This window comes from Botrytis deweyae, assembly GCF_014898535.1.
Source record: "Botrytis deweyae strain B1 chromosome Unknown BDEW_006, whole genome shotgun sequence".
Classification (NCBI taxonomy): domain Eukaryota; kingdom Fungi; phylum Ascomycota; class Leotiomycetes; order Helotiales; family Sclerotiniaceae; genus Botrytis; species Botrytis deweyae.
The window spans coordinates 784,619-796,932 of record NW_024066213.1 but is presented as its reverse complement, the minus strand read 5'-3'; the positions used below and the strand labels follow the sequence as shown (position 1 = coordinate 796,932).

Here is a 12,314-nt window from a genome sequence, read left to right as displayed (position 1 = left end):
TTTAGCTATCCTGAGCTATCAGAGTCAGCCCAAATGTCGGTGTAACACGAAGCATGCAAGCTTACTCAGAAGCGTCAAATGAGAACGTGAGTGCCAATTTTGATATTTGACCCAGGTCGCACAAGTTTGTTTCGGTGTACACCATCAGCTTTGAACGTCCCAATAAATCGGAAAGCTACGGCGAGACACCATCCGCATTGGTTGCCGAAGATACCGATGTAGATGTTGTCGTATCCGGCTCGTCCCTTAACCGTGAAGGGGCTAACTCGATTAAATGAAAACCCATCACGCCACCGACCCTTCTAGTTTATCTCAATCCTACTCGTATAGCTCCATACTTGTAAAATTGGGCTGGTAAAAAGCAGTCTGATAACGAGCCCGTTCGCCGTTCTGATATCCTGACTGGTCAAATTTTCTTCTTCCGTTAATCATGTTGAACCCCCCTTGAGTGTTGGCTGTGGTCCAAAATAGCTCGTCTAAATCCAGTGTGACCGCAACCCCAAATCGCCCGAGATCGTAGTCTAACGCTCTGTGTCGTGGCTGTCTAATATCTACGTATGCTTTATTTCAACCCGATCCATTGACATGATCATCATGGACGCGTCTTCTCTTAGCGGGCCTTTTAGCTTCTAGGGGCGAGCTGACAATGCTGCCTGTTCGAGAGCGTCGACCGCGTCCAAGAATATTGATATTGAATTCCTCTCCCTCCGTAAAAGTCAGGTCACCTGTTTCTCCTAGGATCTCTCGAGATGCTTCTTCCATCAAAATACCCAGTCCTATCAAAGCCGTCTCGTCCATGCTGCGCCAATCTATAGACCCTCCATCTGCAGTTGCACGCGAATAGAAATCTGAAGCATAGGTGTGAAGTGATTTTAACAGATCGGAGTCTGGCAACCCCTTTGGAGACTCTCGCTCATTTGCAAAATAGATGTCCGATTCGGCATACCTGGTGGGCGCATTTTTGCTCCGAAACAACACAGCTTCGGGAGGCACAGCGCTTAAAGAGGACGATGTAGTATCCCGCGTTGAGGAGACAACCACACTCCTAGGAATGAAACCTGCTGCGGAAATCCGACCTGAGCCATACGTCAGTACGTAACTTTATCTCCGATCGATGTCGTGTTTGGAACGTTACCTGCAACAGCGTCGTAAACAGATGGTTTTCTTGTTCGTGAAACCTTGTCCCCCTCTATTGATTTTTCTTCAACATTTGGATTGATGAAAGTATTCTGTGAAAATGCTTTTGAAGTCATCGTGTCCTTTGATTTTCAAATGTTGATGTCTAGAATGTAAAAAATGAATAAGAATTGTGAGAGCTGAGTCTAGCTAGAGCGCTCTAGAAATTTAGCTGGGTATGGTATGACGATGATGAAACGACCCCGCGTAATTTGGACCGTCGCGTCGCAATCCTTTCAGATTTTACTCCTACATAAGCAACACTTCTCAGTGCATCATACACGTAGTAGGTATTGACATTGAGGTATATCATCACCACCTACCTATGTCCCCCAATTTATTCTTTTCGAATACAAGATTCTATCGTACATCAAATGTATGAATCAATTGATCTTTGATCGATCAACGGGCAATCTTGGCCCAAATGCCTTTGCTCGCATTCAGACTACCCAATTAATCCATGCGATTTTACCAGCTCCAAAGGTACGATTCAATGGTGGTGAAAAGCCTCCGACGACTGTAGCTTCAGGTACGGGAGCTCGGGATTACGAGCCAGCGAAGATATGGGCGCACCAAACTGGAGTAAACGCCTTGTCAATAGATAGATTTGATGGAAAGATGTAAGAGTGAAATGAATAATGATACTTATTGAAACTTCTGGACTGACGTGAAGATATATAGTCTCCTTTCTGGTGGTGCAGATGCATCGATCAAAGTTTGGGATCTTGATCAAATCCCCACCGGGGCATCAGAATATACATTCCGACCAACCGGAATGGTCCCCAGGTATTTTACAGATTTCTATCATTGTGCCTAACAGTTGGGAAGCATCCACTAACTCGGGTCTGCAGGACTGCTTCCGCGCATCAATATGGCATTACACATCTTAGTTTCTATCCTTTCGATTCTGCTGCGTTTCTCTCTTCGTCGTACGATCATCATCTCAAACTATACTCCACGGAGACTCTCCAATTATCCGCAGACTTCGATCTAGACTCTGTAGTCTATTCACATGCCGTATCTCCCATCGCACAACATCTTTTGGTGGCCTGCGCGACTCAACATCCAGCTGTCAGGCTCATAGACCTTCGGTCCGGCGCAAGTACACATTCATTAGCCGGACATCATGGAGCTATCCTCTCAGTCGCTTGGCATCCAAACGTTGAGCATATACTAGCCAGTGGGTGTGTAGATGGTACGATTCGTGTCTGGGATGTTCGAAAGAGTTCTGGCGCAGTGGGCTTATTGGATTTGGAAGATGCAATTGGGATGACAACTACACATGGGATGGCGGGTGGTCGATCAAGAGCTTCTGCCAAGGCCCATACCGGAGCTGTCAATGGTCTTACGTGGACGGATAATGGGAACTATATCATATCTGCAGCACACGATGAACGAATTCGAGTCTGGGATGCAGCTACAGGTGCAAATACTCTCGCAAGCTTTGGCCCAACAATCAAGAATGGACATCTCTCAAGTCTACCTATAGTAGTGTCACCCACAGCACTAACACCCCCGATGAAAGAACTTCTATTCTTCCCCAATGAAAAAGAAATTCTTGTTTTTGAACTTCATGAAGGTCGTCTTCTCAAGCGACTGAAAGTTCCTGGTCCCACTGTTGCAGCAGTGCGATCTCGAACCGGTGAGCGAAATATCCGGAACCGTATCACAGCACTGGCGTGGAGAGAACCGGTTGATGGTATATATTCCGCTCATTCGGATGGACAGATCAGAGCTTGGATACCTAGAACTGAAGAAGATATTCAAATGGATCGTGAGGAAGAGGAGGAAGGCAAGACTCATGATGAGGATGAAGGGGGGAAGAGGAAGAGAAACGTTCTCGATGACGTGTTTAGGGATCTGACAAGACAGAAAATAAGTTTTGGTTAGGCGATTCATCTATCTTAAAAATGCTTCGTTTATGACTCGTTATCACGCTGGCTTGAAAGTGTAATGTTCATTTAAATACATCCTGTAAGGCTTAGTGGCTTCCTAAACTGAACCTCAGACTGCACTGGGGGTTCGTTATGCAAGCTTTTCCCAAATGCGTTCCGGAGCTCAAAGAGCATTGCACATACTTTTGTCAATTTATTTTACTCTTAGCACTGTCAGCTTTTGTGTTATGACCTGAACACGTACTAATTCAATCACTATTATCTTCCATCACAAGCTAGGAGATCACTTCGTTTTACATCCATAATTATATATTTGAAGACTGATATTTGCAAATCATAAAGAAAGGGCTTTCCAACAGCTCTAATATTACACTAAGTCTATTCTTGCATATCTGAAAGCCTTTTAAAGCAATTCACATCCGAAGAAACCTCCGGTTTGCCTTCCCCCTTGTCTCTTACGGAATGAAATTGAGTTTCAGAGAAGATTTGGTTGGGTCTCTTACTCAGTGTGTCATTTGCTTATTTGAATTAAACTACTTTCTTAATATCAATGCCTGGCACTGTCGATGGGCGTGATATTGGTTTGGTTGTAGGAGTTGGAAAGCTTGGGAATCTATGCATTTGCAAATCGACAGATGGTCATTGAAACCTGTTAAATGAAAGCTCATGTCTGGGGGTTTTCTTGAGTAATTCCCCTCTGTTTCTTTTTAAAAACATCTATTTCCCCAAATGGATTCCTCCATCAATGATAGAATTTGTACCAGTGGCACTCTCGCTCTCGGCTAAACAGTATATCTGTCTAGCAACCTCTTCGACGGTCGCGAGTCTTCCTAGTGTGCTCTTTTTCTTTACTCCCTCTACTTTTGACTCGGGAAATTGGAGACCCCAGTCCTGTGGTGATGTGGGTTAGCTTGATGTCATGCATTATAGTTGAGGACGGAGGCAATGAATATTGAACTTGCAGTGAGCATCAATCCCGGTGAAACGGAGTTCACCCGTATTGTTGACGTGAGAGCTAATGACTTGATGAGATGTATCTGTGCAGCTTTCGTCACAGAATATGCCTGAATTGGCACTCGTCAGCGCTCTTGCCTTACTCACGTTTATCAGATCCTTGGGTTATGAACATACCATGGAACTCCCACCCGGTTTCACACCCCTAATGAAATCTGATTAGCCCTTGTTGATATCGCAGATTCGGATCACGAAGCTATCAATAGAAGAAGAATAGAACACTAACGCGATACTAGCTGTCGATATGAAACTTCCATCGGTCTCTTCTAGGTATGGCTTCACAGCATGGAAAAGCCATAAATGAGACTTCACATTCATGTTGAAACACCGATCCCAATCTTCTTCAACAATATTGTCGTCTAGGTCTTGAAAATTGCGAATCTGAGTCCAGCCATGGTTGGAAACAACTGTTCTATTAGATTAGTCCTCTTGATTTCCAAGTTCAAAATACAAATCGATCGAGAAATCGGGAAGTTTGAGATATAAACACACCAACATCTAATCGTCCCCACTTCTCCACGCTCTCCTTGACCAATCTCTCCACCTCATCTTTCTTGGACATATCAGCCTTTACAGCTGTAACTACATCTTGCTCTTCCATATCTGGTAGTTTTCTACGGGCAAGATCTCCCAGTTCGCCAACAAGATCTTGCGCTTTGTCATGGCTGGAATGGTAATTGATGATGACACGGACACCGTGTGATGCAAATAGTCGAGCGGTGGCAGCGCCGAGCCCGGCTGAAGAAGCTGTTATCAGGGCTACAGACGCTCGAGTTAAAGGTGCCATTTTTGGAGTTAGATTTTGATAGAGGGGTAGAAATCAGGATTGAAGCGAAGTGAGAGAGGGGCGGAAAGTACCCCGCTGTCATGCATGTGCCCCGCACTTTCCGATTCTGTGTGTTTATGATACTGCTATCTTGGGAAATTTGATGGATTAACAAAGTGATATCAAATTGTGTGCTCACATCTTTCCTCAAACTATCTTAGACCTGATGTTAATTTCAGAGAGGTCTGCTAATGATGCCGCAGTTCTTCCGGTCCTCACTTCCTCCCTGACTTTCGAACTCTCGGTTTCATGTACACCTAGCTTGTTGACTTTTCTTCCACAAACTGGTTTAGACTCAATTCATTTATCTAGACTCATGCAAAACTAAGTCTCTAGGTTAATACTTTGATACTCGTATGGCGACATTACGATTCACTCTCTCACTATAGAGAAACGCTCTTCATGATTGAAAAAGATAAAAGTCTATCCTCAAGCCAACTAATATCTTCAAAGACTTCAAGATTGCAAAGCTATTTAATATATATATATATATATATCAATATACCTCTTGAATCTGTTCAAAGTGCTATAACACAACACCTAGACTTATCTACATGATACCGCCCCTCCATTCAAGTCCCAAATACTCATTGAAAATGTGGTTTTGAACGTGGATCCTCTTGGCAATAGCACTTGCGTCCCCCATACTTGTTCGATGTTACATGTAACGGTATCTACAGCGAAGAGTACTACTGTAAGCTGCTTGGGGGTGCAGAGTTTGCGCAGTCGATGTATCTTGTGGTATGAAGGAAAAGGTATGGATTACGAATAGACATGGCGAGGTTATGGATGGTGGGAGGATGAAGATGAAATGGGAGTTCTGAACGGAGGTTTATAGAACAGGACGGGAGAGGAGAAGAAAAATGTGCAAGAGCTGTGGTGTGTGTGATTCATGGTTTCATTATAGTATCGTCTAATAAGAGAGCGAAGAGTGAAAAATCTATGAGGTGAGAATGGCTCTCTAAAGTGTCTTTACCATTGTACAATACGACTGGAAAACCACTTCTTATTCCGATGTTATGAGAACAGGACAGGTTTTATACTGTGCGAAAAAAGGAATGGGAGTTGTTGGGAAACATTCATATCGACTTGGAAAACAATCTTGCATGGTTTCATTAGGTATATTTATTCTTTTCTTATATGCGAAAAAGAAAAGAAAATCGTGAGTGACATATACAAGATGATGCAGATAGATCCCGCAAAAGCCAGGCCAGCCCATAATATTTACCCCAAAACCTGTCATATCTTTGTAGAGAGGAGTGAGCTGATTCTTTCGTAATACAGCTTACAGTCATTATGCATTCCAACGCCGTAATTTTGTGTCTGCTCGAGTCGGATGCTCAAGTAGACATAACCGTAGTCCCATTTTTATTTATACACTTTGTACATCGTAATTCCTCCGCTGGATTTTCCGTTCATTACCCCGATATATATACGGAGTAAACATCTTCATTACTCTATGCGCCGAGCAATGCTAGGTTTGCGTTCCGCAAAATGTAAAACTTGGTTTACAGTATTCAAGGGTTCTTGACAACCCCGACCTTGGCAGCTCTCAAGATTCTTCCGTTGAGCTTAAATCCCTTCTGTTGGGTGTGGAAAACTGTGCCATCCTCCTTTCCTGCCATAGGAGTCATGAAAGTAGCCTCGTGTTCATTTGGGTTAAATTTCTCGGACTCGACTGAAGGGTCGAATCTTTCCAAACCATGCTTCTTCAATGTTGACATGAGGATGTTCTCGGTCATCTTCAATCCCTCGTGTAATGTGATCAAGTCTTGTTGGTGCTCATTGCGTTCTTCGGCAGAAACGGAGAGCTTCTCTGCGGGAACAGTGGTAAGAGCTCGGTCAAAGTTGTCAACACTGTCAACAAGATCTTTGGCAAACTTTTGAATGGCAAAGTCCTTTGCAGCTTGCATATCTCGTTTTGTGCGCTCTTGGAGGTTGCGGAATTCGGCGATGGAGCGCAGGAGCTTGTCCTGTGATGTGGGGTTAGCCAAATGCTCTTGAACTGGTATTTGCAATTCCTTTGCCACCGGATGAGATTCGCAAGCTCAGATTCCATAAGTATAAGTGGCGCAGTATTCGGCATAATGGGTGTAAAGCAGCAGTAAGGAAGCAGATCGATAATATTAGATTGGAAATACAAACCTTTAATTCAAGAATCTCCTTATCCTTTGCCTCCAAAGCCTTCTTCGATGGGTCTTCTACTTCAGCATCCTTCTTCTCTGCTGCTGGCTCATCCTTCTTAGCCTCTGGTTCCGTAGCATAGAATCTCCTTCCTTGAAATTGCCTCGACGCAACTTGCGCGGCCAGCGAAGTATTATTGTGGAATTGAGAACGCAAAGGTTGTCTTGCGGCTGAGCTGCGAAGAGAAGAGCTCAAAGCTCGAGATGATTGACGGAGTAATGTTCTTGAGTTCATTGTGTCGTCGTTGTGAGGTGTAATATGGAGGCGAATCCAGTAAGTGAGCACCAAATTTTTTGATTGATGGGAGACATCGGGATGGAAATTTTTAGTGTGGTTTTGGGCGGTCTAGGTTGGCAGTAAGCGATCATCATCTGACGACATTTGAGTCGCCTTGCTCCATTTGTGGAGCGGAAGTCAGTCAACAACAATCAAATCCAAATCAATCGGAGACAAACATGAAAGCAAAGTCAAAATACTCCAAGAAATATGGAAATATGGCATATGTTCCATGTATGCATCCAAACATTTAAAATGATTACAAGATGCTGGGTGATTAGGATGCATAGAATGGGTGTACATTCCTTTCTTGACCGGCCTGCTGCATTAGAATGGTTGAAATGGAGAGCCATATAGGTAGGCATATGGAGTTCATATGAGTTAATATGCTCTCAAGATGTGCCATATAGGGAAGGAAGAAAATATCTCCCAGAGGTCTATGCAGTTCTCTGCAGACAGCAAAGTCTATTTTTTTGTCTTCATAATGCTTTCTATCCAGATACTTTTGAATGTCCTCTTTGGAATACAATCATGATCTGGTTAACTTCTCCAATTCTTGTTATCACGTGCTCTAGGCTTTAAGGGGTTTGAGGTTAAAGCATTGTCAAAGTAGGGGATTTCAAATATACACAGGAACTCCTGAATCTAGTAAGTATCTGATCTAAAAGGTGATGCTAAAGACTGTAGAGTTTAGATCTGTGACAAGATGATATCATCAGGATCCCTATCTGCAGATGAATTCCATATGCCACCGTTCATCAGGCAACATATGAAAACTTCACACAACTTTCACAAGCGGATTGTCATCTAATTACTTTTGTGTTTCCCACCAGCAGCTGTGAATATCATTGCATTCTTTGAAATAAGAGATTGCCATTGTTTTGAAAGCATATACAAACAAACAGACAGCACTCATTATCTAGATGTCCACATCCACAACTACAACTACGTCCAGTATCAACTTTCACTTGATCTGGACCTTCACTTTCACCTTCAACACTTCTCCTTTAAATTACCGAGAGATTTCCAACACAATAGAAGGCCGTTATCGGCGACAATTGTTTCAACATTGGAAGTCACTGCTACATTTTAATTTTTAATCATACTGCCTACCTACCTAGGTAGGTAGAAATTAGGTACAAATTACGAATTGAATACCAAGTATCCACCCGACTTCTATTCACTCTCTCGGTTACCCAATCTTCAAATACAAAACTTAATTTGGTAAATTTGTAAATCTCTTTTAAAAGAACAATCTTCCAACCCAGACCAACATCAGTTCTCTAGAGGGTGTTTATCATCGAGAAATCTCTCTTCTCTACTTCGTACCAACATTTCTTGGTTTCCCTGTAAACTTTTTCCTGCAAAGAAAACAGAGATGGAGTCGAAAGAAGATAAGCCACCATGTATGTGATCAATACAGGAGAATTCAGCTGTCTTTCCACGTGGGGCATAGAGATGCTCGAGGATCTGACCAAGTATCAATCTCGGGACAAGAACCTAATGAAACAACATCAAGTCGGCACTGATAATAAGCCAGACTCTCAAGCTCCTTACTATTCCATGTGGATTGATTCCTGTGGAATCTTTTGGATTTTTGCTGATCTTTTGTTCTTTGATAGGTGGCAGCCAGACTAGTACTCCTACAAACACAACCTCTCCCAATTCTCCAAAAGATGATTCTATTGGTAGATTGACTGCAAGTATTTTTCTCTCTCAATCTCATTTTCTTCCCATCTTCCAGACCTATATTCTGATTTGAATTCAATTTTGTGTTCTCAGACTTCACACCTTGAAATTCTGAGCAGTGGCACTAATCCAAACCGCGGCCATTTTGTTCATCCTAAATGACCTATTACTGACTTCTCTTCAAGCGTCAATCATCCATTCGAACACAGACCGATAAGACTCTCCCTCTACGTAAGATGAGCCAGGAATTCGACGCATTTTCTCAGAAAGTTGGTATAACTTCCCTTGAAGAAGCAAAGAATCACCTTCAAAACCTTGGTCCTGTACCTAAATTTCCCGAGTAAGTCTTGAAGTTTCTGCAGTTTTATCCCTTCACTCATTTCAGTCGTCATGTTTTCCTCGCCAATCATTGGAGCATGAATACATATGTACTTCAATCTGTTTTACTGCGGGCGGCTACGAGATCGTTTTCCGTTCCGTCGTTTGGCGCATCTTCTCCTATTAAAGCATTTCATGTATTCGCAGAGCAGCTTTTTTCTTCATACTGCATAAATATTTTGTTCTGGACGATGCCCCCATGATGTGTCCCCAATACCTCTGTCTCTTCGATAGCTACTCTTACCGGCGTTCTTACAAACACTCGGTTATCAAGCATGGCTAACCCCTTCAATTAGTCCCGCGGAAATTGAAATTCGTAAATTGGTAGAGCAAGAGGAGAACAAAATCATCCAAGAGGAGCACAAGTCCATCAGACGTGATTCCATTAGCTTTTTGAAGCGTCGTACTTCTGAGCGCAAGACCAACCTCGCCACACCGACTTTGACAATCACAACCGAAAGTTTGAGAAACTCGCCAATGCTTTCTCCAGCAATCTCTCCAGCACGCTCCCCAACACCACCCGATTCTGCTGTGACACTCATGGACCTGGCAGCGTCAATTTTGGGTTCGAGTTCCACTGCAGATATGGTCGCCTCCCCTGATACTCTTCAATCTGATGAAGAGCAGACTGTTCCAGCCCGGGATACACCTATCACATCGTATACTGGACCGTTTGGTATTCGCAACCTTCTGACTCCAATTGAGCAAGCAAATACTAACAGCCAAGGCCAAGCAGATGAGCATGCTGCTAAGAACGTTACCTCATCCTCTAGTGGATCAGCCAAACCTGTATTCCCTCCTCGTGTCTCCAGCATGGCCCCACCTCCACCAAATGTCGTCGCTGGCTGGGTAGGTGACGGGTATACTTCGAATTACGGAACTCCACCAACTTCAGCTGCGCAGACAATGGGAGCACACCCTTGGCAACAGAAAACTGCTAGCTTTACAGCCACTCCTCTTGTCCCTTCTTCTAGCCAACCAGATACTCGTAAGTTTTCTCGTTTGATTAGTATCGCAATTTGTATCTCTAGTTACAATCTTTCTTAGCTCTGTTTGTCTCTCTTCTATATTCACCAGGTCAACCCTAACACAACTACTCAGTCGAGTGGTTGTCTGGGGTCCCATTTAGTTCCTCTCACACTTTCGTAGCTGGTAGTTGCGAGGCTACCTCAGATCTTATCTCTAGCAGTGATGGCTCCGTGTTTGAGTTTTGCAAGAAGAGAGCTAATAATAATCCTGTGGCAGAAATGGAGCTTGAACACAAGAAAGCCAAACCTGATGCTCTTAATGCCCATGGAGTCGAAAGTTCTGATGGTATCAGCGGTGTGCCTTCGCAACAGTAAAGGAACCCGAGAACGTCGATGGCAGATGACTGGATCTGATCAACTTCCAAGCACGGCCAGGCTTTTTCAACTACGACTCTTTTGGCCAAGTTTTGCTTACTTCCTCAGTCGTCCCATCCCGTCAGCCTATCTGGTCTTTCATACACATCATATCACCGCCACGACTCCTCTTTCACACCTGCGACATGTATTTTTAAGCGATATACCCCCGGCGTTGGGCGCATTCGATTTTCAAACTTTGAAACCCCCATCTCGCTCTCAGCTTACTTCCACGGATGCCAGAGAGAAATTTGGGTGGATGGATATCTGTTTTCTTTTTGTGCGATCTTTGGGTTACATTTCGGACAGCTGGTCTTACTTTCCTCTGATTTCTACACTCGATGGATTTCCGGGCAGGATAGACAAGATAAGTAGCATACGGTGCGGCTTTTGTGCTCAACCTCGCTTGGTTCATAGCGTGGGATGGATAGAACAGAATCTGCGTTAGTCATATCAAAAAGATTCCTAGAGATGGAAGATTCAAGGAAATCAAATTTTAACATGTTACTTGAAGTATGCGCGTTTAAAGCATTTGACTTTACGTTTGAGTGACTGTACTGAAAGCGATTCATTATGACGAGAACTTTGAAACCCACTAGAGGAATATCTCATTCGGGCAGGCACTTTTCCTTCTTCCACACGATGAATAGTCCGCATACCTGCATACCCACCTCTTCTCTCTTTGAGCCATAATTCTCAAACCCCCAATTCTCATACCCCCAATTCTCATAAGCGCAAACCCACCCAAAGTTTCAACCCATGCATAAGATTCCTCATCCCTTATCCCCATCAACTAACCTTCCAGAACTTTCGCAACATCATCTGCTCCTTTATCCTCCACAACCCCTACCATATAATTGCTACCTACCCATTCAAAAATCAAAATTCTACAGCCTTGGTTTCTAACATCCTCCATATCACGGCATTTGGCTAAAGAAGGTGCGAGAATTCAAGTCAACTAGGTAATCAATGATGTTTCCTATGTCATGTTAAAATATATAGCCAATACAGTATACATTATTGTCATCCGTCATTCATTCAAAAAAAGAGTGCGAAATAACGGAACCACTGCCTAGGTATGTAGAAATGTGTCCTGCTGTAGAACACTCGTTAATGTTAGATGCTACAAATGATGTTCGAACAAAACCGACAATAACAATTTAAGCATAGAATGTTAATGCCTACACAACCATATGAACTATACCGGAAATCGTAGTTCAGAAACTTGCCAGGCGTGCAAGGGTTGTAGTTCATAGCTGCTCATTTAAGTCATCCGATTTTTTATGTCTCTTTCCTTACCTATACACTCACAATCATCCAGGTCACCAAGAGCAAAAGGTTAATAGAAAAATATGAATTCTCCTATCTACTATAATGAGTTCCACCGCGCAGATAGAAAGTAACTTCCCAAGAAGCACTTCCACCGGCCTTATGAGTTCACTACAGACGAAAGCCGAAGCTACGCCATCGGTGATCATGAAGATGCAATGCGAA

General features: G+C 43.3%; 5 protein-coding genes across 5 annotated transcripts; 2 read left to right on the top strand and 3 right to left on the bottom strand.

The window, feature by feature from the left end:
* Window positions 1-567: 567 nt before the first annotated feature.
* EAE98_003450 (uncharacterized protein) lies at window positions 568-1,253 on the bottom strand (the record flags this gene model as incomplete). The annotated part of the gene is made up of 2 exons (XM_038951070.1): window positions 568-1,076; window positions 1,136-1,253. 2 exons carry the CDS (start codon window positions 1,251-1,253, stop codon window positions 568-570), a joined length of 627 nt encoding a protein of 208 aa, XP_038812534.1.
* Window positions 1,254-1,554: 301 nt separating this feature from the next.
* Window positions 1,555-3,066, top strand: EAE98_003449 (uncharacterized protein; the record flags this gene model as incomplete). Its single annotated transcript, XM_038951069.1, has 3 exons — window positions 1,555-1,796; window positions 1,858-1,962; window positions 2,028-3,066. The coding sequence occupies 3 exons, from the start codon at window positions 1,555-1,557 to the stop codon at window positions 3,064-3,066; spliced, it is 1,386 nt and encodes a 461-aa protein (XP_038812533.1).
* A 511-nt stretch (window positions 3,067-3,577) lies between these two features.
* On the bottom strand, window positions 3,578-4,872 carry EAE98_003448 (uncharacterized protein; the record flags this gene model as incomplete). Its single annotated transcript, XM_038951068.1, has 5 exons — window positions 3,578-3,962; window positions 4,010-4,135; window positions 4,203-4,230; window positions 4,312-4,492; window positions 4,578-4,872. 5 exons carry the CDS (start codon window positions 4,870-4,872, stop codon window positions 3,789-3,791), a joined length of 804 nt encoding a protein of 267 aa, XP_038812532.1. The 3' UTR covers window positions 3,578-3,788.
* Window positions 4,873-5,664: 792 nt separating this feature from the next.
* On the bottom strand, window positions 5,665-7,329 carry EAE98_003447 (uncharacterized protein; the record flags this gene model as incomplete). The annotated part of the gene is made up of 2 exons (XM_038951067.1): window positions 5,665-6,884; window positions 7,057-7,329. The coding sequence occupies 2 exons, from the start codon at window positions 7,327-7,329 to the stop codon at window positions 6,429-6,431; spliced, it is 729 nt and encodes a 242-aa protein (XP_038812531.1). The 3' UTR covers window positions 5,665-6,428.
* A 1,661-nt stretch (window positions 7,330-8,990) lies between these two features.
* EAE98_003446 (uncharacterized protein) lies at window positions 8,991-10,781 on the top strand (the record flags this gene model as incomplete). Its single annotated transcript, XM_038951066.1, has 4 exons — window positions 8,991-9,059; window positions 9,246-9,400; window positions 9,735-10,426; window positions 10,684-10,781. Exons 1-4 carry the CDS (start codon window positions 9,048-9,050, stop codon window positions 10,779-10,781), a joined length of 957 nt encoding a protein of 318 aa, XP_038812530.1. The 5' UTR covers window positions 8,991-9,047.
* Between the last annotated feature and the right edge of the window lie 1,533 nt (window positions 10,782-12,314).